We start from the raw sequence: 27,144 nt of genomic DNA on the forward strand, positions 1-27,144 counted from the left end.
TTTACTCACATTCTCTCACATTACTCAGGTGTAAAATTAATACCTGGCCGTTGACAGCTTTGTCTCTGTCGAAAAAATAATTGTAAAATCGCCTAACAGGCGATATTATCTTGTTATACATGTTACGTGTTGCTGTTGGTCAGGGACCCTTTGTAAATCGCTTTAGGCACGTTTGGTGGATATTGCGCTATATAAATCTCTCAAAAAGCTCAAGTTTATATTTAAAAAGTGGTTTAGATTGTTTTAATAATAATAAACAAATCTCATTTATTTTCTTTATGACTTGAGATAGGAGAAACTTTATATTGGAATTTATGTAATAACAGGTTTAATACAGCAACAACTGTCAAGAGTTGTCGTACTTTTATGGAACAAAACAAGCACTTTTGAATGACCAGATGGCCCCCGTTGGCTATAAAAAGATGACAGTGTTTCAATTGTTTTATCCATTCTACTGGACCCGGGCTGAAACAGGCAGGTATGATATTAAAGAATGAGTAAACAATAGTCATGTTGTTGATGATATGCGTTTGAGTAAAATACTCATCGGATCAGTCGGAACGAAGAGATTTTTTTTTAACTTAAACGCATCACTTAGTTCGCTAAGTTTAGCTCTTACTGTCATTTGTTGATATTCGGAAAGCTGTTTGAGGGGCGTGGTTAAGTTCCCTTCTACTAGTAGATTTTTGACCAATCAAAACTTGGAATTTGTGACACACCTTCACAAGTGCTCGGACAAACGGATGCAGTCGAGAATTATTTTTTTTTCTGACTCCCCCCCCCCCCCCCTCTTGTCCACCCAGCAGTGAATAGGTAGCTGAGTCTGTTAGATTTGGGCGGAAAGTACTTTACGATAGACCAGAGTCCTATCAAAAGGATAGCAAGCAATTGCTGTTGTCCATTTCACGCTATAGAAACTATGATAAACTCCGGCCCCATGGGCCGAATGGCTCTGAAGGACTACTTTTAAATAAACAAAAACTGACGTGTGCTTATTTGCAGATTTGATACACGAGAACACCGGGAAGATCGAATGACTGGAGTGACAGGATTAGTCTGCTGTGAACTCACTCAACCCTAATACCGACTATATCCGTAGTTTACCCGGGTTACTTTTACCCCATGTCTATCTATTACATTTTTATGAGACAAATTATAGGCGTAGTATCAAAGCTAATGTTTTATAGATTTTGCATGTTAATAATAGGTAGCTGAATAAAACTATTTATATACATGTTCATTTTTAATACAATTTTTCCAGTTTTGATAAGTAGCAAAAAATCTCTAGGATTGAGTGAGTTAACGTGTATAAGATTTGAGGTGACGGGCTCTAGAGTACCATTTGCATCGTGCGGACATGAACTTGAACCAAAATGTGTGGCTGGCTGAGAAAATCCAGAAAGATGCGTAAATTTTATAAAATTTATTTATGTATGCATTTTTGTAGACCAAATCTTTTTGATCATTTGCCACTTTAAATTTTCTTTCTATGAAAGTAGGGTCCCCGAGGCCCTTCGCGTTTCGGATTCGTGTAAAAGTTTAACTTCCTTCATAAGCCGGATAAGCAGACACAAAATAACATTTTTGTCCGATTGGAACTTGAATCTGACCTATTAGAACCCAAATTATGAATATTTTTTTTCTGAATAAAATTTGTTGCTATTGGAAACACGTTATCTTCAATTTTGGCTCATATCTCGAATAGAAACTTGTCGCATCTTCCCAGGTTTTCTCAGCCAGCCTCACAAATTGTTTTAAACTTAAATAAAACGAGCTTTTATATAGTGCAAGGGGTCCCAAGACAAAATCAACACGTAACATGTAGAAAATGGCATGACGCCTGTTAGGCGATAATACATATTTTTCGGACAGAGACAACGCTGTTAACGACCAGATATTCATTTTAAACCTGAGTTCCTGAGTTTTGGTTTCATTGTTGATGTAATGGATTAATTGTACTCTCAAACCAACGCAAAATATTGTCCATTACAACAACGTTAAATCAGACCCATAATAATTGTGTTCGTTTATCAGACCTGCTAATATGTGCGTCTACTCGTTTAAAACTCATTAGAGATTCGCGGACGAGTTGTACTTATATGCAGGTCTGATAACTAACCGAACGCAATTATGGAATTGGTTTAAACATTGTTGTAATGGACAATATTTTGCGTTGGTTGGAGAGTATTTTCATGTGTTCGTTTAGTGCGGCTATGTGGTCCTGCGGTATGACACTCGCTTTCGGATCGAGCCTCGCTCAGACCATAGTTGAGTCCTTATAAAGGCTCTTTACTCACATTTTCTCACCGTACTTGAGTGTAAAATGAGTACCTGGCCGTTAACAGCTCTGACTCTGTCCGAAAAAAAATGTAATATCGCCTAACAAGCGTCATGTCCCGTTCTGCTGTTGGCCAGGGACTCCTTGTAAAGCGCTTTGAGCAGGTTTAGTGGATATTGCTCTATATAAAAGCTCTATTCAATCTTATATGATTTTTAAAATCTCTTTCTAACACCAGTACCTGCTCCCCAGTGTGTCCCGTTGACAATAGGAGTGGTCTGTGTTCATGTATTGGTCCAAACGAGTCATCGATTACATGATTTCTTGATGTCTAACGACTGGATATTTTATCAAAATAAATGTAAACACGCTGCTTTGTTTATGAAAGTTGTGAACATACCCATGGGTCAAGCTGAACAAAATGACCTTTGTAATGTTGTATAATACCATCCTGACACTGATGGTCACATTTTACCATTTGTTTATTAACCAGTTAACTGCTGTATTCGGGAAAAACACAGATTCAAAAATTTGGCCAGAAAATGTGAGTAAATAGCCTTTTTCAAGGACTCAATTTTGCGCAGTCCAAATACAGACTCGAACCAAGGGCTGCAATTCCGAATGCAAGTGTCATACCGCAAGACCACACTGCTCAATATGGTGTCTTTTATTGAAAAGTAAATTGATAAATTGTTATTTCTAGGTCAAAGATCAGTTTCGTCCACAATGAGGCTGGCTGTATTTTGCCTCGCTCTCGTATCGTTCCAAGATGCTCTTGGCTTTACCATCCACCCGAAGACTTTGGACGAAAGGCATTCTATACTGAAGCGTTTTGCTGAAGATGACCAGGCATTCACCGATCACGACGTTGCCGTTGTTCTGCACGAGAAGGAACCAGACTCCTTTCATCATATCTCAAAACGAGGCTTGAGAAGCGTCATAGCTGATAAAAACACACAAAATATACGCCTTGAACTCGCTTCGGGGTCAAGGATACATCTCAAATTACAAAAACGATCCTTATTTCATCCGGACATTCAATTCATTGACAACACAAAATCCGGACTCGTTAAAAGAGCATCACCGCCTGTGGAATGTTATGCTACTGGAGACGTTGAAGTAAACGGTGTCTCCGACGGATTGGCGTCCCTGGCAACGTGCAATGGGTTACATGGAACTGCGAGCAGTAACGGAGTGGAATACTACATCCACCCCGTGGACCATCTAGATGGAAATCACCAGGTCCATATTTTATCTCGGAGATCTTCAGACAATGAAACGGTTCCAGAAAGGGTCACTTTTGATGGAATCTCAAATCTTGATGACTCTGAAAACAGATACAAGAGATCTACAACTGTTACGAAGGACACCTACAAAACCGCGACAAGCTTTGTAATCGAGATGGCCATGTTCATTGATGCTAAATATTATGCTCGATTACGTAGAATCGCTCCTGGGAGAGAGGATGAATACGTTCTCATAGCAATGGCAGGGGCAAACGCTTTATTCAGCGACAAGGACAAAGTTGGATACGATGCCAGTATTAAGATAAAATTCTACCAGAATTGGGTCGTCGATCCAGAGGAATACAATTTCCAGGAGAGTATCTTTAATAATCTCAACTCATTTTGTTCGTATACGAGATCGAAATATGAATACGATATGCATTTCCTTCACACTGGAGTCTCAAAGCAAAGCGGCCCAGCGGTGGGCGTGGCATATTTGGCGTCTGTTTGTACAAGGTATAGATGTGGTAACACCTATGCTAGCGCCATCAGCAGGTACACGTTAACAGCTCATGAAATTAGTCACAATATTGGACTCAACCACCACGGAGCAGCTAAGTGTCCAGAAACCATAAAGCAAATGGGTGGTGGTTTTATGGGAGGTGGCAACGGGAGAAATTTCTCTCCTTGTAATAAATATGAACTTTTTGAATTCTTTGCAAAGGGGAAAGGACAATGTCTATTCGAAGAAACGAGAAACGTTGAGACCGAAGATAAGTACGTAAATCTTCCAAAGGTTTTACCAGGCCAGTATCACAACCCAGATGACGAGTGTAAATTGAGTGGCGGAGATGATTATGAATTATTCAGACACTTTGACTTCAGGGGAAGTGGAGAATGCGCAGCTTGGATGTGCATCAACAGGAACAAAGAAAGTCCGGAATATCTAAGAATTAAACGTAAATATGCACTGGTAGGCTTGACCTGCGGTGATGAAATGTTTTGTGATGGTACGACTTGTACGTCGTGGGATAAACCCGTGTTGGGTTGGAGTTTGCGATATTTACGAGAAAACAAACAAGAGAATCATTGGTCAGAGTGGTCTCAGGATTGGTCCCCATGCTCGCATACCTGTGGTAAAGGTGTTCAACTCAAACGAAGACGTTGCATATTCAGCGACAGTCTATTTTTGAGTCCTTACTGCAGAGGGCCCTCGGTTCTGGTTAGAAGTTGTAACCCAGAGCCTTGTCCCGGAAAGCAGATATCAGTCAACGATATTCGACAATCTATCGGAGACGAGGTCTGTGAAAGATTCCAAAATAACAATGTAAGCCTTCACGTTACACAAGGATCCAAATTCCTTCCCAAATCAAGAAAAGTTTGGGTCTGGGATAGAGCTAACCGGTTTCTTACAACAAAAAGTTGTCTGTTTATGTGTCAAAGGTCACCGAGTCGTTATAACTACGTGGATAGTATATATCCTGACGGAACACCATGCACCGATTCCAAGAAAAACCCTCATAAAAGATTGCGTTTTGATATCGACTTACGGTGCGTGCAAGGTGCGTGCACTGAACTGAGCGATTGTCCTGGGAATGCCGTGAACTGCATCAACAAAGCATTGGATCAAAAGGATGATGTAGAAGAAGGAGAGAGGAAGGTCCTAGCTGTCCTCCCAGCAGGTACGAGATCTATCGACATCAACATGCAGTGGTGGAAGAACCGCGGGGTGAGAATGGAGCTTTGGAACGCGGAAGGTCAGAAGATCATCGGGAACGGTGGAAGGTTTGGGAGGTCACACTACAGAGGAAATAGCTTTGTCCCTTTCGCCAACACAACTTGGACGTATGACCACGGCCCATACGTCAGATCCGATGGGCCGACTGACCAAGACCTTGTGGTCAAAGTCCTTCGTCAGAAAAGCCCGATCAAGAAAATCTACGTCACTTACCTCCTTCCATGAACAGATTAACCCTCTCCTTACCAGCCATTTTCATGATTTTCCCCGCCAAAACTTCACACCCAACTAACACAAAAATATATTATTTATCACTCAAACACAATAGGCGTATCTAAGTTCTTGCAATACATAATTTCTTTAGTTAAACAAGCTCCACAACACACTGCTCATTCTTTAAAAATTGTATGATGTAGTAAAGAAATTTGAATAAGAAAAATTTTGGTTGTATCGTAGGAATGTGACGATTTTCCTACAGTTGGTAAGAAGAGGGTTAAGCCGACGTAAACATGCATATTTACAGGTCTGATAACCCAGGCTTTATAAGGCCTCATTGTTTTAATGGAAATATTCTCACATATTGTCTATTATAACAATAGTAAACGAAGCCCAAAATAACGTTTGCTTATCAGACCTGTAAAATGTCTACACCTATGATTAATTAACCCTATCAAATCTCATGTGAAACTCCCCCCCCCCACTCCTCACGCCCCACCTCAATCTGGTAAAATAAAGAAATAAACCCGATGCCAAGAGTGAATTTAGTTTAAATTATTATCAAAAATGAATATAAACAGCTTCAAAAAAATAAATAAATAAATAACAAAAATACCAAACACGTAACGTTTCGGGATCAAGATTTTTCTTCAGCAAACAACGAAAACCAATAATAATGTGAATACATTACTAAAACAATAAAAACCCAGATCGACGACACAAATTATTATTAAGGCTTCAACAGTCGTGACGTCACTTCCCTCGTAATGACGCATAGTAACTTAGTAACTGATTCTAAACTATCGGAACATTATGAAAGAATTCTCCGACGAGCATAAAAATATATCAAGAGGAGAAAAAACATTATAAATCTGATCATGTTTTGACTTTTATACATTCTGATCAAATTATGTCATATGAAAAAGTTCTAGTCAGTATGAAGAATAAAAGTACCGATTTTCTTTGTTTAGAACCAAGCTGCGGCTGGGCGGACGTGACGTCAGACTATTGAATCCTATTGGTATAAACCATAGAATTAAACGAATGAGAATACGTACGAAGCCTAAAATGTGTCCACTAATGAAAGCATTTAGCGCCATTATATCTTGGGCTGGGAATGTAAGCATTACCATTCATTCGGTCTCTATGTCAACATAACGACACAAGAAAAACAACAAACAATATCAAAATCCACAATAAAATGATTCAGAACTGTTGCGTATATCTATGGCACAATGAAGCTGTTAAAAAATGAATGTGTGTAATCATGTATTATAATAACCTATAATGTGTTTTCAAACCACCACATCATCACTGTCACTACTACTACAACCACCATTACCCCTTCATCACTACCGCAATTACTACAACCACCACCACTGCATCATTATCACTACCACTACACCACCACCACATCATCATCACCACTACAACGACCACCACTCCATCATCATCACTACCACTACTACTACACTATCACTACCACCACTATTACAACCACCACCACCACATCATCATCACAACCACTACAAGTGCAACAACCACCACCACATCATCATCACTACCTCTACTACTACAACCACCACCACAATATCATCACTAACACTACTACTACAACCACCAGTACCACATCATTATCACTACCACAACTACTACACCACCACCAGCACATCATAATCACTACCACAACTACAACAACCACCACAACCACATCGTCATCACTACCACTACTACTACAACCACCAACACATCATCATCACTACCTCAACTACTACAACCACCACCACAATATCATCACTACCACTACTACCACAAACACTAGCACCACATCATTATCACTACCATAACTGCAACACCACCAGCACATCATCATCACTACCACTACTACTACAACCACCACAACCACATCGTCATCACGACCACTACTACTACAACCACCACCACCATATCATTACCATTACCACTACTACTACAACCACCACAACCACATCGTCATCACTACCACTACTACTGCAACCACCACCACCACCATATCATCACCATTACAACTACTACTACAACCACCACCACCACATCATCATCACTACCACTACTACTACAACCACCACCACATCATCATCACTATCACTACTACTACAACTACAACCACCGCCACATTATCATCACTACCACTACTAATGCAACCACCACCACCATATCATCATCATTGAAATATTTTTTAATTATTGAGCTTTATATCGTGCAATATCTACTAAATGTGCTCAAAGCGCTTTACAAGGGGTCCCTGGTCAACATTTAACATGTAGGACGGGACATGACGCCTGTTAGGCGATATTACATTTGTTCGGACAAAGACAACTCTGTTAACGGCCAGGTACTCATTTTACACCTGAGTACGGTGAGAGAATGTGAGTAAAGAGCCTTTTCCTAAGACTATGCGCCGAGCGCGAGGCTCGAACCCAGGACCTTCCGATCCGAAAGCGAGTGTCATACTACTAGACCACATAGCCGCATCACGACCACTACTACTACAACCACCACCACCACCATATCATTACCATTACCACTACTACTACAACTACAACCACCACCACATAATCATCACTACCACTACTACTACAACTACAATCATCACTACCACCATATCATCGTCTGACCTTATTGCCTAGGACGTAATCATTGATAGAATGTTGTGTGGTTTTGGCCGTGAAGAAAACCTTAAGAAGTCACATTTATATCATTTTAGAGACATCGTTTTGAATAATTCTGAGTTAAACGAGCGAGCAGACAGTTATTTTCTTAGATTTCATGAACGGCCGATCAGCGCTTGTTTACTATAGTAACGCGATTCCCAGCCCATGTCTCAATGGCGGATAATTTTCTCATCGAGGCCGCTGGTTGGTTAGCCAATAAGAGCACCGTACGGTTCCCATTGGGTAAATTCCTTGGTATAAACATGAATTGTTAAATTGATGAATCCTTCCAAAAAATGATGTATTTACGTTTATCATTATCATCATCATCATCGTGGCTTATCAATCTTCCTGGATGTGGCCTCCCCAACTGCCAACCGAAACAAGCTTCTGTACTGCGGATATAAAGATAAAGGGAGTATATCTGACTCATGAATGAACAACACAAAACAAAAGACGTTTCGGCCCTTGGCCTTTTTCAAGTAAACACAGAATACATATATATATTTATATATAATATATAATTATATATATATATATATATATATATATATATATATATATATATTTATATTAGAATAATAATATCGGCGAAAATTTGTAAATGTTTGTTTTGTGTTGTTCATTCGTGAGTCAGATATACTCTTATCTCCATTTTATTGACTCGTTTAGGCACCTCTATTTATTAGTTTTCTGTACTGCGCCATCCTTCCGCATTGTCTTTGACTTATTCATCCATTCGCTGGTGTCTCGTGGCCATCGTCTTCATTACGTGTATCGATACGTCTTTTAAATTGAGGATCAACTTTGTTTGTTTTAATTGAGAGAATCGATACTACATCGTGCACTTCAACTTCAACGTGTACTTTTTTGCAGGTCTGATAACTTACATGTAATTCCTTATGGGCTCATTGTTGTAATGGAAATCTAAAAAAAAAAATGACACAAAAATTGTCCATTACATTAAAGTTAAACTAGGCCCATAACGGCATTCGGGTGTCAGACCTGCATTTATGTACACGGCGCGTGTAATGAAAATGACGTAAAACACTCTTGCATAAATGAAGTTAATCATTACAAAATTCAATATGTAAATCAAGGAATCCAATGATTGAATAAAAAATATACTATATTGTGTATTTTAATGAGGTCTTGAAAATGATAATTTATACATACACAAAAAAATAACACACACACACACACACACATACACACATACACATACTCTCTCTCTCACACTCTCTCTCTCTCACTCTCTCTCTCTCTCTCTCTCTCTCTCTCTCTCAATTATCGTTTATTGTCAATATTGTGGTGGTAATAATAAGAATGATGATGATAATAATAATAATAATAATAATAATAATAATAATAATAATAATAATAATAATAATAATGATAATAATAATAAAATAATAATAATAATAATGATAATAATAATAATAATAATAATAATAATAATAATAATAATAATAATAATAATAATAATATAAATAAATAATAATAATAATAATAATAATAATAATAATAATAATAATAATAATAATAATAATAATAATAATAATAATGCGATACATTATCCACTAAGCCATACTTCTCACATCCCCTGTGCTAAAAATAAATCCTAGTGGGTGAAGTATGATGAAATGGAAAGGGGGGGGGGGGGGGGGCATCAAACGTAGAATCATGACATCACATATTCATGACATAACAAAAATCCGATTTCCTGATTCTCTCAAGTTCACCATAATTGATAATCGCGTATTGATCAGGTGATATACCAATAGGGTTCAACAGTCGTGACGTCACTTCCCTCGTAATAATGCATAGTAACTGGTTCTTAACTATATTAACAATGGCGGAAACCATTATTTCCATCATCGCCCTTATGAAATACTTCTCCGACAAGCATAAAAGTGTATCCAGAGGAGAAAATCATTATAAATCTGATCATGTTTTGACTTTTATACATTATGATCACATGACATGTGAAAAAGTTCGAACCGTCATGAAGAATAAAGAGTTCTGATTCTTTTGTTTAGAACCAAACTGCTGGTTGCTGGGCGGACATGACATCAGACTATTGAATCCTATTAAAAACCACGGAATGATCAGGTGATACACCAATTTGGGATACACAGAATACGTTTCAAAGACATACTGTTTTCAATACTGGGAGAAACAGCTTATGGCGTTAATCGAATTTTAAGCTTGGGCAGATTCATTGACATGGTTGATCATTCGATGTTTAACCTTTATTATCCTAACTGTGTCTGTATGGTTCACTACTGGTGCAGCACTCGCCTAATGGACGGGAGCTAATGGGGTTGATCTATATTACATTTCCATTTGCGCGAGGGCATTTGTCACATTACAAAGTACGTTCAAAATGACCCACATAGTGAAAATTGTTCACAGTTAGAAAAATATCCAATTCACAATAGGATTCAATAGTCTGATGTCGCGTCCGCCCAGCAACCAACAACTTGGTTCTAAACAAATAAAATCGGTACTTTTTATTCTTAATGCTGAGTTTTTTCACATACCATGTGATCAGAATGTATAAAAGTCAAAACATGATCAGATGTGTACGTTTTTCTCCGCTGGATATACTTTTATGCTCGTCAGAGAAGTATTTCATAAGGGCATCCGCCATTGTTACGATAGTTTAGAACCAGTTACTAAGTTACTATGCGCCATTACGACGAAAGTGACGTCACGACTGTTGAACCCTATTGTTAGAGGTATTGATGCTGTTCGTTTATCAAAAAAAGACAAAAAAAAAACAAAACAAAACAAGCCCAAACATCGGCCAGCCGGATACAACAATGTACCAACACACAAAACTATGTGTAGCCTTAAACCGTTATAGTTTGATTGATAGAATTTAGTGAGATAAAAATGTCTGGCTAAAAAACAATAATCGTCAATTTTGCACCTGCGATAGATAGTATGCGCTTGGCTAAGAAGCTCACAACATTGCCATCCGGAAGTATAACGGACAAACACACACATCTGTGTGTGACCATGAAGGTTTATAGTCTGGTTAATACGGTTTAGTGAGAATTATTCATAAATGCGGATGTCAAAAAAAAAAAACAATAACAAAGACCTAAGTGACGTCATCTTCAAACTATCTATAGATAGCATGCGCTTGGCTAATAAGTTCACATTGCCATCCGGAAATATAACGGACCAACACACAAAACTATGTGTAACCATGAACTTTTATAGTCTGGATAATACAGTTTAGTGAGAAGTACTAATAAGCGTGGATGGCAAATAACAATAACAGTCCCGATTGACGTCATCTTTGTTCTATCTATAGATGGAACGAAATTACCATCCATTCTAATGAGTAGTTCACACTAAATTCTATCAATCAGACTATAGATAGAATGAAGTTGACGTCACTCATGCCTTTATTATTCCTTTTTGCCATCCGTGTTTATGAGTAATTCTCACTAAACTGTATTATCCAGACTATAAACGTTCAAGGTTACAAATAGTTGTGTGTTTTGGTCCGAAATCCTTCCGGATGGCAATGTTATGAACTTCTTAGCGCCAAGCGCATACTATCTATAAACGTTCAAGGTTACAAATAGTTGTGTGTTTTGGTCCGATATCCTTCCGGATGGCAATGTTATGAACTTCTTAGCGCCAAGCGCATACTATCTATAAACGTTAAAGGTTACACATCATTAGTTTTGTGTGTTGGTTCGTTATATCCTGTTGCCGGATAGTGTCAGCACAACAATAAACAAATGAACATTCATTTGTTTATGGTTATGCTGACGAAAGGTTTGCACTCGAAACGTCCATTGTCTGTATTGTTCCCATCCGAAGCAGTCTCCACTATCACTCATTCGTTAGTATTTTCACGATCCCAGGATTCAGGCAGCCCCCACCACCGCCGCTCTCGAAAAACTTTACATTGCAATAATCCAGTTGTTTGAATGTTTTACCATTTTAGCTCTAAATTCACTCATCTTCATATAATAAAAAAAAGAACAAAGGAAAACTTGAGCTGTTATATAGCGCAATATCCACTAAATGTACTTAAAGCGCTTAACAAGGAGGTCCCCCCTGGCCAACAGCAACACTTAACATATATGACGAGACATGATAAGGCGATAAGGCGATATTACAATTTATTTTTGACACTGACAACGCTGTTAATGACCAGGTACCCATTTTACACTGAGTACCAACACACAAAACAATGTGTAACCATAAACGTTTATAGTCTGATTGATAGAGAATATAGCGAGAACTACGCATAAAAATGGTTGCGAAAAACAACAACAAAAAGTTGAATGACGCCAATAAGGAACAAAATCAGCCTATTCTCGTTTAGGGTTACAACTAGTCTTCTGTGTTGGGGCGTTATATCCGGCTGGCGGATATTTTGATTTTTTAAACTAAACACTTAGCATCAATTGTAATTGAGATTTTACGAGCTTGGCGTCTAAATCAATTTTACATATCAAGTTCATTCTAACATTACAGAGATCGAGGGTAACGTCCTTTGTTTTGTCTGTTTAGACCAGTGTTCAGTCACAGTTCAGTCAAAGTAAAGCCCATAGATCATGGCCACAGCGAATATAGAGTTGTTGGTAAATTTGACGCTGACGAAATTGTCTGTGTCTCGGTTCCAAAGGCAGCGACTCCCGAATTGCATAGCCGGTTTGTCCTTGAGGCTGCCTATGCTGACTATGCAAACAAGTTTGTAGTTGGTCAGGGCGAATGTCTGAAATGGTATGTAAGATGTTGGTGGTAATGATGATGATGATGATGATGATGATGACGACGACGACGTCGACGACGACGATGATGATGATGATGACGATGATGATGATGATGATGATGATGATGATGATGATGATGATGTTGATGATGATGATGACGACGATGATGATAATGATGATGATGATGATGATGATGATGATGATGATGATGATGATGATGATGATGATGATGATGATGATGATGATTACGACGACGACGACGATGATGATGATGAAGTTAAGGATGAAAATGAATAAGAAAACCAAATGGTTACGTTGACGATGATTAGGCAATTGCTTTTTAAAAAGTTACGCCAGGACCATCAAAGAGGCAGCAACTCCAACATATAGATATATCTTAGAATCTTCCTTTGCTTGGAGTCTGGACCAGTCCCCTTTATCTAACAATAGGATTCAACAGTCATGACGTCACTGCCCTCGTAATGACGCATAGTATCTTAATGACTGGTTCTAAACTATCAGATCAATGGCGGACACCCTTATGAAATACTTCTCCGACGTGCATAAAAGTGTACCCAGAAGAGAAAAACATTATAAATCTTATGTTTTGACTTTTATACATTCTGAGAATATGACATGTGAAAAAGTTCTAGCTATCATGAAGAATAAAAAGTACGATTTTCTTTGTTTAGAACCAAGCTGCTCGTTGCTGGGCGGACGTGACATCATACTATTGAATCATATTTTTCCGGTGCTTGCAAACGCATATAAAAATTTTAAAAATATAGCATTGTGGAGAACATTGTGCTTATTTGAGTCAATAACAAAATTGATACGGCGCACAACTCTACTGAAAGATTTGAAAATTAGAAATGTATTTTTTACAGATAGATAAACAGATAACTTGATTTCCTTTTATAATTTAAAGTCAGTTTGAATGTTCGTTGAGTCACACAGATATCATAAAATACGTACCGACGACACTAAACAGTCCCACAATCAACCAATTTCGTCACTGTAAAAAGTTGTCAGTTTGCGTCATCTATTTATGACATCAAGTATTATTATTACTTCCGTTGTGTTGTTGATTTAGCGGTGATCAGTTTTGTTCTAATTGCGTGTATGTTTGTGTGTGTGTGTGTGTGTGTGTATGTGTGTATGTTTGTGTGTGTGTGTTGTGTGTGGTGTATACATGGTAGTTCAGTCGCCATTTCGATTCTTTTTTTTTCACTATTAGGGTTAGCTCGAGAGGTTAGTCATAAGTGTTATTAAAGGTGCTAGGATGTTTGTTTTTCCATAAGTTAAGTAAAGGGGAGACATTCCGAAAGCTCCTACATCCCCAGTATTCTTTAAATTTGCATTTTCACCGTTGATATTGTGTCAGGCATTTTAAAAACTCTAGAACAAACCTTGATAGATTTGTAAAAGTTTAAAATTTACTAATTTGACCATTGTTTTGATTTTCGGCCGCCATTGTGATTTGTTAAGTATTGAAGGGTAGTGCAAAGAAGTCCGAGAGTTGTTTTTTTACTATTAGGGTTAGCTCGAGCGGTTAGTCATAAGTGTTATTAAAGGTGCTAGGGTGTTTGTTTTTCCATAAGTTAAGTAAAGGGGAGACATTCCAAAAGCTCCTACATCCCCAGTATTCTTTAAATTTGTATTTTCACCTTTGATGTCACGGGTCAGAGGCTATAGTGGCTTACACTTCATGTTGGGCCACACAGAAAAATCAACCAAAGATATACCAAATTACAGAGACAACGTTGTTTACCAATCTGCCCTCAGTAAATGATGGTGACTACAGTATCGAATGAAAATAGTTCTTTCCCCGCGAAATTGCGGGCTTTTTACTAGTATAAAAAAAAATTCTAGATCAACAATCTTCTTCTATTATATTCCATTCAGTACTGGTGCTGAATGGAACGAGCCTAAAAATCCTATCTAGACACAAACCTTGATTCTTTCCAGTATCTGTCCAGCGACTAGCTGACTCATCTCTCGACATTCATTCGGGTTGTACACGACATTGGACAGCTCCGATTTGAGGGCCTGCAGGAGGATTTTGGGGGAGATAATTAGAGACATTTTAATATCGGTTTCTGTTTGAAGCTCTTTTATTATATTATAAAATCGGTTTCCGTTCGAAGTACTTTCATATTGTATACTCTTGTGTTTGATAAGTCAATCGAGTTGTACACGGCATTTGACAACTCCGATTTCCAGGCCTATATGGGATTTTGGATATACAAGGGGGAGATAATTAGAGACCTTTTAATATCGGGTTGTGTAAAGTTCTTTCATTATATTATTATAATATCGGTTTCAGTTCGAATTACTTTCATATTTTATACTGCTGTGTATGATAAGTCATTCGGGTTATTCAAGGCATTTGACAACTCCGATTTCCTTTTAATATCGTTTTCTGTTTGAAGTTCTTTCATTGTATAACCTCGTGTTTTTAAAGTCATTCGGGTTGTACAGCCCTGGACAGCCCTGATGTGTGGGCCTGTAAGGGAATATTCTGTCTGCCTCAGAGCCTGCACAGAGTGGGCATTGTTGAGCCCTTGGTAAAAGGTACTTTAGTTACATTCTCTCACCGTACTCAGGTATAAAACGAGTACCTGGCCGGCGATTAACAGGTTTGTCTCTGTCGAAAATAAAATTAATTTTCTTTAACAGGCGTCTCGTCTCGTCCTACATGTTAAGTGTTGTTGTTGGCTAGGGACCCCTAGTAAAGCGCTTTGAGCACGTTTAGTGGATATTAAGCAAAATAAAAGCACACGTTTGTTGTTGTTGTTGTTATTGTTTTGCTTTTGTAACACGATATATATTTTTTATTCTTTGTATATTTCATAAAGTACTCACCTGTTCAGCGCACGTCTCCACCAATTTCAACTTAAACATTCTGTCAGCCTCCGAGACTTGTACCATGTTGTACGGACGCCGTCCCTGAAGTTGTTTCTTTTGGATACGTAGCTTGGCGTCAATTTCATTGCGTCGGAAGTTCAGGGCTGGTCCTACCAGGCCTAAATCTTGTGTCTAGTAAAATAGGTGAACATGAATAAATAGATAAAACACTCAATAGATAAATGAATAATTGAAAAGCAAAGGGGCCGAGATCGATCCCGGGTGCAGTCAAGAAATTTTTTTCTGAGCCCCTTGTCCACCCAGCAAGGATTAGGTAGTTGGTGGTCTGATAGATCTGGCGGAAAGTACTTTGCGATAGACTAGCGTATTACCCAAAGAGTAGCAAGCAAGTGTTACTGTCCGTTTTACGCTATAGAAATCGGGATAAACTCCGGCTCCATGGGCCTATGGCTCTGAAGGACTACTTTTATGTCACAGAGTGTACAGGGACACTGGTGGCCTTAAACTGACTAAAGATGTAAGACTTTTAACAAAAAAAACTAGAAGGCAAGAGGCCAGGATTTGTCTGCGGCCATGTGGTCTTGTGGTATGACACTCGCTTTTGGATCGGAAGGTCCTGGGTTCGAGACTCGCTCGGCGCATAGTTGAGTCCTTGGAAAAGGGACCTTTACTCACATTCTCTCATCATACTCAGGTGTAAAATGAGTACATGGCCGTTAACGCTTTGTCTCTGTCGGAAAAAAAATTGCAATATCGCATAACAAGCGCCATATCTTGTTCTTCATGTCATGTGTTGCTGTTGGCTTTGTAAAACGCTTTGAGAATGTTTAGGGGATATTGCGATATAAAACAAAAAGCTCCAATATAAAAGCTCAAGTCTGCCACCAGCACAGTCAATAAATGTACACACGTACTCGTTTTCCCCTCCACAATCGTAGCCATAGTAAAGTTATAGCCTGACACTGGCCAAAAAATGACGTCAAAATGCCAGTCTTTTGCCACAAAAGAAAACAAATCGTGAGTTGCATTCAATAGTTCAACCAATGGGACCACTTGTTTTCTTGAGCTCTCCTAACGACAGCTCACTAGACGCTACACAAACCTAAAAAATGACGTCAAACTGCCAGTCCTAGAGGGTTCTTGTGTCAGGCTATATGTAACGATGGCTACGATTGAACAGACCGTAGCCGTCGTTACCTTATAGCCTGACACTGACCACAAAATGACGTCAAATTATAAGTCTTTGAGGTTATGGTGTCAGGCTACGCTTATAGTAGAACCATCTAGGACTTATAGTTTGACGTCATTTTTTATAGGCTTTTGCGCCGTCTAGTGAGCGATTTGTTTTCTTTTGTGGCAAAAGACTGGCATTTTGACGTCATTATTTTGGTCAGTATCAGGCCATAACTTTACGAAGGCCACGGTCAGACTAGGCTTATAGCCTGACAGTAGAACCATCTAGGACTTATAGTTTGACGTAATTTTTTTTTTACCGTCTAGTGAGTTGTCGTTAGTAGAGCTCAAGGAAACAAGTGATTCCATTGGTTGAACTATTGAATACAACTCACGATTTGTTTTCTTTTGTGAACAAAGACTTGTATTTTGACGTCATTTTTGGTCAGTGTCAAGCTATAAGATCACGATGGCTACGAACAGACTCCCTGCTGATGCTGCAAATAACTGCTTCTATTGATTTGATATGTACAGACAATAAATGATGAAAGTCTGTCACAAGGATGAAAAAAAAACCTATGTGAACTGTGGACTGGTCACCATGCTTCGGGTTACCATAGAATTGATGATGATGATGATGATGATGATGATAATGATGAGGAGGAGGAGGAGGAGGAGGGGGAGGAGGAGGAGGGTGAGGACGAGGAGATGGAGGACGAGGAGATGATTGATGATGATGATGATGATGATGATGATGATGATGATGATGATGATGATGATGATGATGATGAGGAGGAGGAGGAGGAGGAGGGGGAGGAGGAGGAGGAGGAGGAGGAGGAGGAGGAGGAGGAGGAGGAGGAGGAGGAGGAGGAGGACGAGGAGATGATTGATGATGATGATGATGATGATGATGATGATGATGATGATGATGATGATGATGATGATGATGATGACCTGTGCAGAAACTCTCTGTGTAGAGTTGGGAGAGGCAGGGACAGGAGTGGAGTTTTGGACGAGAAGGTCCACTGGCGGTATGACGGGTCTTTGAAGTCTGTGGGTCTGGAACCTTTCCAGGCGATCCATTCTCTGATAGGAAAAGATTGTCAATACTTTCAATTAGATTGGAGAGAAAGATAAAGGGAGTAAATGCCCATGCCCTTTGTAAAGTGCATTGAGCACGTTTAGTGGATATTGCTCTATATATAAAAAGGTCAAGCTCAATACAGCTTGTGGAATAGAAACGTTTGAGATCAGGAATCAAACATGAGGATTGTCCCAAAAAGAATGTCAAAGAATCCAAAGGGTGGCAATCAATTGGCATTGTCCATTTTACTCTATAGAAACCGGGATAAACTACGGCTCATAGATCTAATGACTCTGGTGGACTACCTATCCTTTTTACCGAGTTTTGTAGTTGGAAAAAAATAAATTTGAATTCAACAAAACTGAACATCGCAGTTTCAAAAATAAATAGCAATGTGAAATTGAATGTGAGCTTCAATTTAATATACGAAAATAAATAAACGGACGTTTCGGGTTTCCCCTTTATCAACAAAACAGGATGAATGAAACACAACAGACGAATGAGATACTGTGGTAGTGGCGTTGTTAAGATGAATAAACAAAAACATTGATGGGCAGGAAATAGTATGCTACTTTGTGAGGTAATGTAAATGTTGCTGCTCGTCCTTTGTAAGGAAGCACGAATTAAAATAGAACAATAGATATTTATAAAAGGTGCGCAATTAATTAAGTCAAAAGAGAGGAGTTTCAAAAAGAGCATAGATAATAATTAACACGCAACGTTACGAGATCAAAATCCTTTATAAGCCAACCACAAACGGTTGAAACGATTTAATACTTTACGTAAAACTTTTAAACTTTGAATTTGGACAAGAAAGGATATCATAAAGCTATCATTGATTAATGAAAAAAAAAACACATTCAAGAACGGTTGATATATGTATCAAAGAAATACATAATCTGTCGGAAGGTATACATTTTGGATTTTGCATAGTTATATATATATATATATGTATATATATATATATATATATATATATATATATGTTGTGTGTGTGTGTGTGTGTGTGTGTCAGTGCATGTATTAATCAGTCGGAAGGTGAAAGTGTGCACTTTCTGAAAGAATACGCTCACCAGAGCATTTTAATCTTTATTTGAAGTAAAGCGTGTGATTTTTCATGAAGTTATGGTCAAATGTATGGGAAAGGTATCCAGCAACTTTTTCCAAAATTCATACTTTTTCAACTTGACTAGCTGTAAAAAATATTTAGAAGTGAAATTAAGCTTTGATATTTGTCGAAGATTTACAAAAAGAGATGATTTAGATAATCATTTATGACAATCAATAACTCATTCTTGATCAAAATTGACCTTCTAACTAAACTTTACATTATCTCAGTTCAAACATTTTCACCATCCAACAGATTAAGTCATTCACTGCAACATAATATAATCTAATACAATTCAACACTCACCAGAGTGGATAGGTTTAATCCCGTGCGTTCAATAAAAACACTTTACATTTTGAAGTAACAAAAATATCTCTAGGCTAACACGGAGTAAATAACTTAAAATTGTTTCCTTATGCTAAGAGCACAGACTACTACTTGCTAGTAGCTATATTGTAGAATACTCTGAAAAAAACGCGTATTTTAAAAATTTTGGCCAGAAAACTCGTCCTTCAAATATCAATCGATTAAAATCACATTCATCTTGGCAAACACCAAAAAACTTTCAAACCTGGGACCCCCAGGTTTTAGAGTTTATTTGTTGACTTTTGTTTGCCAAGATAAGGGTGATTTTAATCGATTGATATTAGAAGGACGAGTTTTCTGGCCAAAATTTTTAATACTCGTTTTGTTTTGTTGTTTTTTTTTCAGGGTACGACGATAAGCGAGTACTACCCTACCGTGTTACGGATTAAGAAATATGCAACCAACCATATCAGTACAGTACGGTATCGAAGCAGACCTATTGATGCCCTAAAAGCTGAACTCTATTTTTAGCATAGCTGATAAAATTTTAGACAAATTAATCAATGCTTCTAGTGAGAAGAGCGAGAATATATATATATATATATAATATATATATATATATATATATATTATATATATATATATATATATATAGAGAGAGAGAGAGAGAGAGAGAGAGTTAGAGAGCGAGAGAGGCTGAGAGTGAGATAGATAGATAGATAGATAGATAGATAGATAGATAGATAGATAGATAGATAGATAGATAGATAGATAGATAGATAGAGAGAGAGATAGAGAGACAGAGAGAGAGAGAGAGAAAGAGAGACAGAGGGGGAGAGAGAGATAGATAGAGAGACACAGAGAGATAGATAGATAGAGAGAGAGAGAGAGAGAGAGAGAGAGAGAGAGAGAGAGAGAGAGAGAGAGAGCTTTTATACAATTTATATTTTTTTTGTTTTTAATCTTATGCCATTTTGATTCAATCATGAACAATTATTGTCACTACTTTCAGTTGTCCAGAACATTCGTTATTTTCGATTTTTAAAAAAGCAATCCCTAAGACCCAGTAGGCCAATGATCCGGAGTTTATCCCGGTTTCTGTAGCGTGAAACGGACAATAGCAATTGCTTGCTTCCTTTTGGATTGCTAATCGCACAACATCAATAAGTACAGAAATAGAACGAAGTTGACGTCACTCGGGTCTTTGGTATAATTTTTTTACCATCCATCTTTATGAGTAGTTCTCTCTTAACTGTATCAACCAGTTCAAGGTTACACATAGTTTTGTGTGTTGTCCGTTTTATTTCCGGATGTCGATATTGTGAGTTTCTTAGCCAAGCGCAGAGCATCTATATTTCCGGATGGTAATGTTTTGAGATTCTTAGCCAAGCGCACAGCATCTATATTTCCGGATGGCAATGTTGTGAGCCTCTTAGCCAAGCGCACAGCATCTATATTTCCGGATGGTAATGTTGCGAGCCTCTTAGCCAAGAGCACAGCATCTATATTTCCGGATGGTAATGTTGCGAGCCTCTTAGCCAAGCGCACAGCATCTATATTTCCGGATGGTAATGTTGCGAGCCTCTTAGCCAAGCGCACAGCATCTATATTTCCGGATAGCAATGTTGCGAGCCTCTTAGCCAAGCGCACAGCATCTATATTTCCGGATAGCAATGTTGCGAGCCTCTTAGCCAAGCGCACAGCATCTATATTTCCGGATGGTAATGTTGCGAGCCTCTTAGCCAAGCGCACAGCATCTATATTTCCGGATGGTAATGTTGCGAGCCTCTTAGCCAAGCGCACAGCATCTATATTTCCGGATGGTAATGTTGCGAGCCTCTTAGCCAAGCGCACAGCATCTATATTTCCGGATGGTAATGTTGCGAGCCTCTTAGCCAAGCGCACAGCATCTATATTTCCGGATGGTAATGTTGCGAGCCTCTTAGCCAAGCGCACAGCATCTATATTTCCGGATAGCAATGTTGCGAGCCTCTTAGCCAAGAGCACAGCATCTATATTTCCGGATGGTAATGTTGCGAGCCTCTTAGCCAAGCGCACAGCATCTATATTTCCGGATGGTAATGTTGCGAGCCTCTTAGCCAAGAGCACAGCATCTATATTTCCGGATGGTAATGTTGCGAGCCTCTTAGCCAAGCGCACAACATCTATATTTCCGGATGGTAATGTTGCGAGCCTCTTAGCCAAGAGCACAGCATCTATATTTCCGGATAGCAATGTTGCGAGCCTCTTAGCCAAGCGCACAGCATCTATATTTCCGGATGGTAATGTTGCGAGCCTCTTAGCCAAGCGCACAGCATCTATATTTCCGGATGGTAATGTTGCGAGCCTCTTAGCCAAGCGCACAGCATCTATATTTCCGGATGGTAATGTTGCGAGCCTCTTAGCCAAGAGCACAGCATCTATATTTCCGGATGGTAATGTTGCGAGCCTCTTAGCCAAGCGCACAGCATCTATATTTCCGGATGGTAATGTTGCGATCCTCTTAGCCAAGCGCACGGCATCTATATTTCCGGATGGTAATGTTGTGAGCCTCTTAGCCAAGCGCACAGCATCTATATTTCCGGATGGTAATGTTGCGAGCCTCTTAGCCAAGCGCATAGCATCTATAAGGCATTCAAAGGACAAGTCCTAGATATCCAGCCTTGGTAATGATAAGATTCCAAACACAATGTTATTCTTTAAGTTCTTCCCTACATAATACCAGAATGAAATGAAGGGTTACATATAATAATATACGATAGCATGGGATTAGGGATTACAGAAGCCGACTTTGTGTGCATGTGTGTGTGTGTGTGTGTATGTGTATGTGTGTGTGTGTGTGTTTATCGTTTAATCCTTAATCCGATGAGAGAGAAGAACCTGAATGTATCGTGTTGTGGGTCTAGACATTGGAACAACAGTTTATATATTATATTGCATTGTGTTTGCTTAAAGTAAACCAGTAGTACTTAAGAGCCTTTAGGCCCATAGAACCGGAGTTTATCCCGGTTTCTATAGCGTGAAACGGACTATAGATAGTATGCGCTTGGCAAAGAAGCCCATAACATTGCCATCCGGAAGTATAACGGACCAACACACAAAACTATGAGTAACCATGAACTTTTATAGTCTGTTAGTGAGAATCACTCACAAACGCGGATGACAAAATACAATAACAAATGCTTGATTGACGTCATCTTCGTTCTATCTATAGCAATTGTTTTGTGTGGCCTTGAGCAAGTCACCTCGCCCTTGTTCAAACGCGGCGCGGCACTGCGACTGAAGCCTAGGTTATTCCAGTCTTCTCTTGGAATAGCCCTACAGACAAATTTCCCGTAAGGGATGGATAAAGGGATTTAAAAAAAAATAATTTGCTACCCTTTGGATAGGATGCTAATCTCTCGCAAAGTACGTTCCGCCAGGTCTAACAGACCCAGCTATCCAATCACTGCTAGGTGGACAGGAGGGTCAGAAGATAAAAAAAAAATCTCGACTGCACCCCCGGGATCGATCTCGGTCCCTTCGCGTGTGAAGCGAGTGCTCTACCAACTGAGCTATTGGGACCCCCAAGTGATTAAGATGGCTTAACCTTTTTGCTTATAAAAAAAATAAAGGTTTTTTTTTTTTTAAATTGAGCTTTTGTTTAGCGAAATATCCACAAAACGTGGTCAAAGCGCTTTACAAGGGCTCCCTGGACAACAGCAACACTTAACATGTGGGACGACACATGACGCCTGTTAGGCGATATTACATTTTTTTTTCGGACAGAGTCAAGCTGTTAACGGCCAGGTACCATTTTACACCTGAGAACGGTAAGGTTTTTTTTTTTTTTTCATCCAAGCACTCAACTTTGCGCCGAGCGAGGTTCGAACCCAGGACCGTCCGATCCGAGAGCGAGTGTCAAGCCAGTAGACCACATAACCGCATTAGGAAAATTAAATGTTAGACAAAGATTGAACAGAAAGGTTGAAAAAGGCCAATGTTTGTTGATAGGATAATGTCAATTTTGTTTGTTGTCTTCACGATTAAAAGTTGGCGGATCTTACAATTTGCCACCTTCAGTGAACGTATAAATGCTGTGCGTTTAGATTAAATACGCACCTGTTCTAACCGCCAGATGAATCGTGCCAACACAAGTTCAAGTTCAAGTTGTTCAAAAGTATTGTAGGCCTTTCCTAGCTAATAATGATGATGATGATGATAATAATAATAATAATAATAATAATAAATAATAATAATAATAATAATAATAATAATAATAATAATAATAATAATAATAAATAATAATAATAATAATAATAATAATATAATAATAATAATAATAATAATAATAATAATAATAATAATATAATAATAATAATAATAATAATAATAATAATAATAATAATAATAATAATAATAATAATAATAATAATAATAATAATAATAATAATAATAATACAAAACAAGATAATAGATAGATAGATAGATAGAGAGATAGATAGATAGATAGATAGATAGATAGATAGATAGATAGATAGATAGGAAAAGAGGGAAAGATTATGAAAGCAAGAAAGAAAAGAAAAGAAAGAGAGTGAGAGAGAGAGAGAGAGAAAGAGAGAGAGAGAGAGAGAGAGAGAGAGAGAGAGAGAATAAAAGAAATAGAGTGAAGGAAGAAAATAGAGTGGAGGAAATTAATCAAAACCAGTTGTAAAGAATACCAAAATCTAGATCTGACCCAGATCCATACCTCGACTTGATAGACAAGCATACTACTGATCACCAAACTGTCAATCTCTGAAAAAAACACATATTTAAAATTTTGGTCAGAAAATTAGTCCTTCAAATATCGGTTGATTAAAATTACCCTCATCTTGGCAAAAACTTTCAAACCTGGGATTTCGAGGAAGACTTTGCAAGTCCTAGGCTTGGGAGTTTTTTTTTTCCAAGATGAGACTCATCTATCAATATTTGAAGGGCGAGTTTTCTGGATAAAATTTAAAATACGCGTTTGTTTTTGTTTTTTCAGCGTATACCAGCAAAGCTGTTTCAACAGTAAAGCCAATATTGAATTAACCCAGTTTGTTTTAGTTTCTGTCTTGATCTTGATCAGACGAGACCAAGTCGCGCATGCGCAAATGCTAAAGAAGAAAGGCTGGAAACAAATTAATTAATTGGGCGGAAGTTAACAAAATTCAAACGAAATTCATGAATGGAAAACAATACGAAAAGAAACATAATAGGCCCAATTGGAAAGAGCAGTTGACATTCACTTTGGCTTTATTTGAGTGAATGCATTATCTAACAATTTAACTCCCCTGATTGGTGGACAAAGAATAATAGGATTCAATGGTCTGATGTCACGTCGCCCAGTAACGAGCAGTTTGATTCTAAACAAAGAAATTCGGTACTTTTTATTCTTCGTGCTGGCTAGAACTTTTTAATATGTCATGTGATCAGAATATATAAAAGTCAAAATATGATCAGATTTATAATGTTTCTCTCATCTGGATACACGTATATGCTTGTCGGAGAAGTATTTCATAAGGGCGTCCGCCATTGTTCCGATATTTTAGAACCAGTTACTAAGTTGCTATGCGTCATGACGTCACGACTGTTGAACCCTATTACAATGACATTTCCACACTGGAGTCTGTATCTCTGTGTTGTGGCTTGTTGTTTGATTGAATTGTGTGATTTTGTGAGCTTTGTTCACTCGCGAAAACCATCGAGCGCTATAATGAATAGTGCTGTCCTCGTAATACGCTTCAACAGTCGCAACGTCACTTCCCTCGTAATGACGCATGGCAACTTAGTAACTGGCTTTAAACTATCGGAACAATGGCGGACGGCCTTATGAAATATTTCTCCGACGAGCATAAAGGCGTAACCAGAGGGGGAAAAAAAAAACACATTATAAATCTGATCATGTTTTGACTTTTACACATTCTGATCACAAGACATATGAAAAGTTCTAGCCAGGATGCAGAATAAAAAGTAACGATTTTCTTTGTTTAGAACCACCATTGCCGCCGTTGCTGAGCGACGTGACGTCAGACTATTGAATCCGATTGATGCCTCGTTTTTTGTCTGATTGCTATATAATTTAGGGAGAAGTAAATAAATAACCAAAATGGCTGTCTAAAAGTAATAACAAAGAGCTGAGTAACGTGAGATATTTCCATTCCATACTGTTCTCTGTTTCCGACGGGCAGAATCTTTGATTAACGCATTCACCTATTAGTTTAGTGGTCCGAATCCCGCTCAAGGAATCAATGAAGTAGACGTCACTCAGCTCTCTGTTATTGTTTTGTTGTTTTGTTTTGTCTTTTTGGGGGTTTTTTGGGGGTTTTTTTTTGCCCGAGTTGAGTGATTAGTTATCACTGAAATATCACAATCAGATTTAGAAGAAACGAAAATGACGTCACTCAGCTCTTTTCTAAAATTATTATTTTTTTTTTTTTTGCCAGTCATTTTTATGAGTAACACGCACTAAATTCTATCAATCAGAAAATAAACGTTAAAGATTACACAGAGTTAGTGTGTTGGTCCGTTATATCCGGCTGGTGGATGTTTTAAGCTTTTTGGCTTAACGCACAGCATCAATACACTTTAAAGCTACACATAGATTTGTTTTAGTTTGATTTTGTTTTGGTGGTGGTGGTGGTAGAAAAGGGGGAGGAACAACAACAAACAACTGGAGCAACACCAATATCAACAGGATGAAGAAAAAGAAGAAGAGAATGATGAGAATGAAGAGAAATAGGATGAGAAGCTGAAGGGAGGGGGAGGGGAGGAGAGGGGAGGGGGAGAGGGAGAGAGAATGAAAGTGTAAGTGTCAAAATAGTACCCGTATAAAGATAAGTAAATTTTGAACTCATTAAGAAAAGGTCAAAGTTAGCAAGCAGTGGCGGCTATAAATAGGAGGTGGTGAAGTTTGAGCCCTTCTGTGTACCTTCTATGCGTGTCACGTTGATACGAGGTGACGAAGAAATAAATGTAAGTTTTTGTTTATGTTCTAAATTTGTTAACACAAAATACAATCCAATATCCATAAAAACACATTAATATATTCAAAATAATACTAAGATGTTAGAAGCTGTAAATGGTAAACAGTAATAAACAAACATCTGGTTTTTAAGTAATGTATTTATGGGGGTTTTTGTTTGTTTTTGTTTTGTTTGTTGTTAGCTGAAGAAGGGTTTTGAGCTGGAAATGTTCCGTGTTTGGTATTTTGTTCTTTTTTTTTTTTTTTGAAGCTATAATATTCATTTCTGTTTATTTATATAGTCGTATCGTAGCGTATAGAGCCGTATCCTATTGTATGGTATCATTTAAGAGCTAATTGGCTTTTTTAAAAATATTTCAATGCTCTTTGTAACTTTATACATTTAAAACATTTTTTCAAGAATATAAAACAAACATTCATTGTGGTGTGACATCGCTTTTGGATCGGAAGGTCCTGAGTTCGAGCCTCGCTCGGCGCATAGATGCCTCTTTGGAAAAGGCTCTTTACTCATATTCTCTCGTGTAATATGAGTACCTGGCCGTTAACAGCGCTGTCTCTGTCCGAAAAAAAATGTAATATCGCCTGAGAGGCGTCATGTCCCGTTCTACATGTTAATTGTTGCAGTTGGCCAGGGACCCTTTGTAATGCGCTTTGAGCACGTTTAGTGGATATTGCGCTATATAAAAGCTCAATTGCTTTTTGACAATTTTTGGTGAAAAAT

At 38.2% G+C, this 27,144-nt stretch overlaps 3 protein-coding genes across 3 annotated transcripts in view; 2 read left to right on the top strand and 1 right to left on the bottom strand.

The window, feature by feature from the left end:
- Positions 1–398: 398 nt before the first annotated feature.
- Positions 399–5,580, top strand: LOC144969223 (A disintegrin and metalloproteinase with thrombospondin motifs 16-like). Its single transcript, XM_078908335.1, has 4 exons — positions 399–478; positions 1,003–1,061; positions 2,517–2,639; positions 2,982–5,580. The coding sequence occupies exons 1-4, from the start codon at positions 399–401 to the stop codon at positions 5,465–5,467; spliced, it is 2,748 nt and encodes a 915-aa protein (XP_078764461.1). The 3' UTR covers positions 5,468–5,580.
- A 4,235-nt stretch (positions 5,581–9,815) lies between these two features.
- Positions 9,816–19,582, bottom strand: LOC144969536 (dynein light chain Tctex-type 5-like). The gene is made up of 5 exons (XM_078908671.1): positions 19,436–19,582; positions 17,892–18,023; positions 15,762–15,935; positions 14,850–14,945; positions 9,816–12,898 (listed from the first exon to the last, which is right to left on the bottom strand). Exons 2-5 carry the CDS (start codon positions 18,018–18,020, stop codon positions 12,713–12,715), a joined length of 585 nt encoding a protein of 194 aa, XP_078764797.1. The 5' UTR covers positions 18,021–18,023; positions 19,436–19,582; the 3' UTR covers positions 9,816–12,712.
- A 6,787-nt stretch (positions 19,583–26,369) lies between these two features.
- LOC144969537 (uncharacterized) overlaps positions 26,370–27,144 on the top strand; it is a 10,982-nt gene continuing 10,207 nt past the window's right edge. Inside the window, exon 1 of the mRNA XM_078908672.1 lies at positions 26,370–26,413. The gene's annotated coding sequence lies outside the window, so the exon portion shown is untranslated. The remainder of the gene's footprint in view (positions 26,414–27,144) is intronic.

This window comes from Berghia stephanieae, chromosome 3, assembly GCF_034508935.2.
Source record: "Berghia stephanieae isolate SIO BIC M18660-M18661 chromosome 3, UCSD_Bste_1.3, whole genome shotgun sequence".
NCBI lineage: Eukaryota > Metazoa > Mollusca > Gastropoda > Nudibranchia > Aeolidiidae > Berghia > Berghia stephanieae.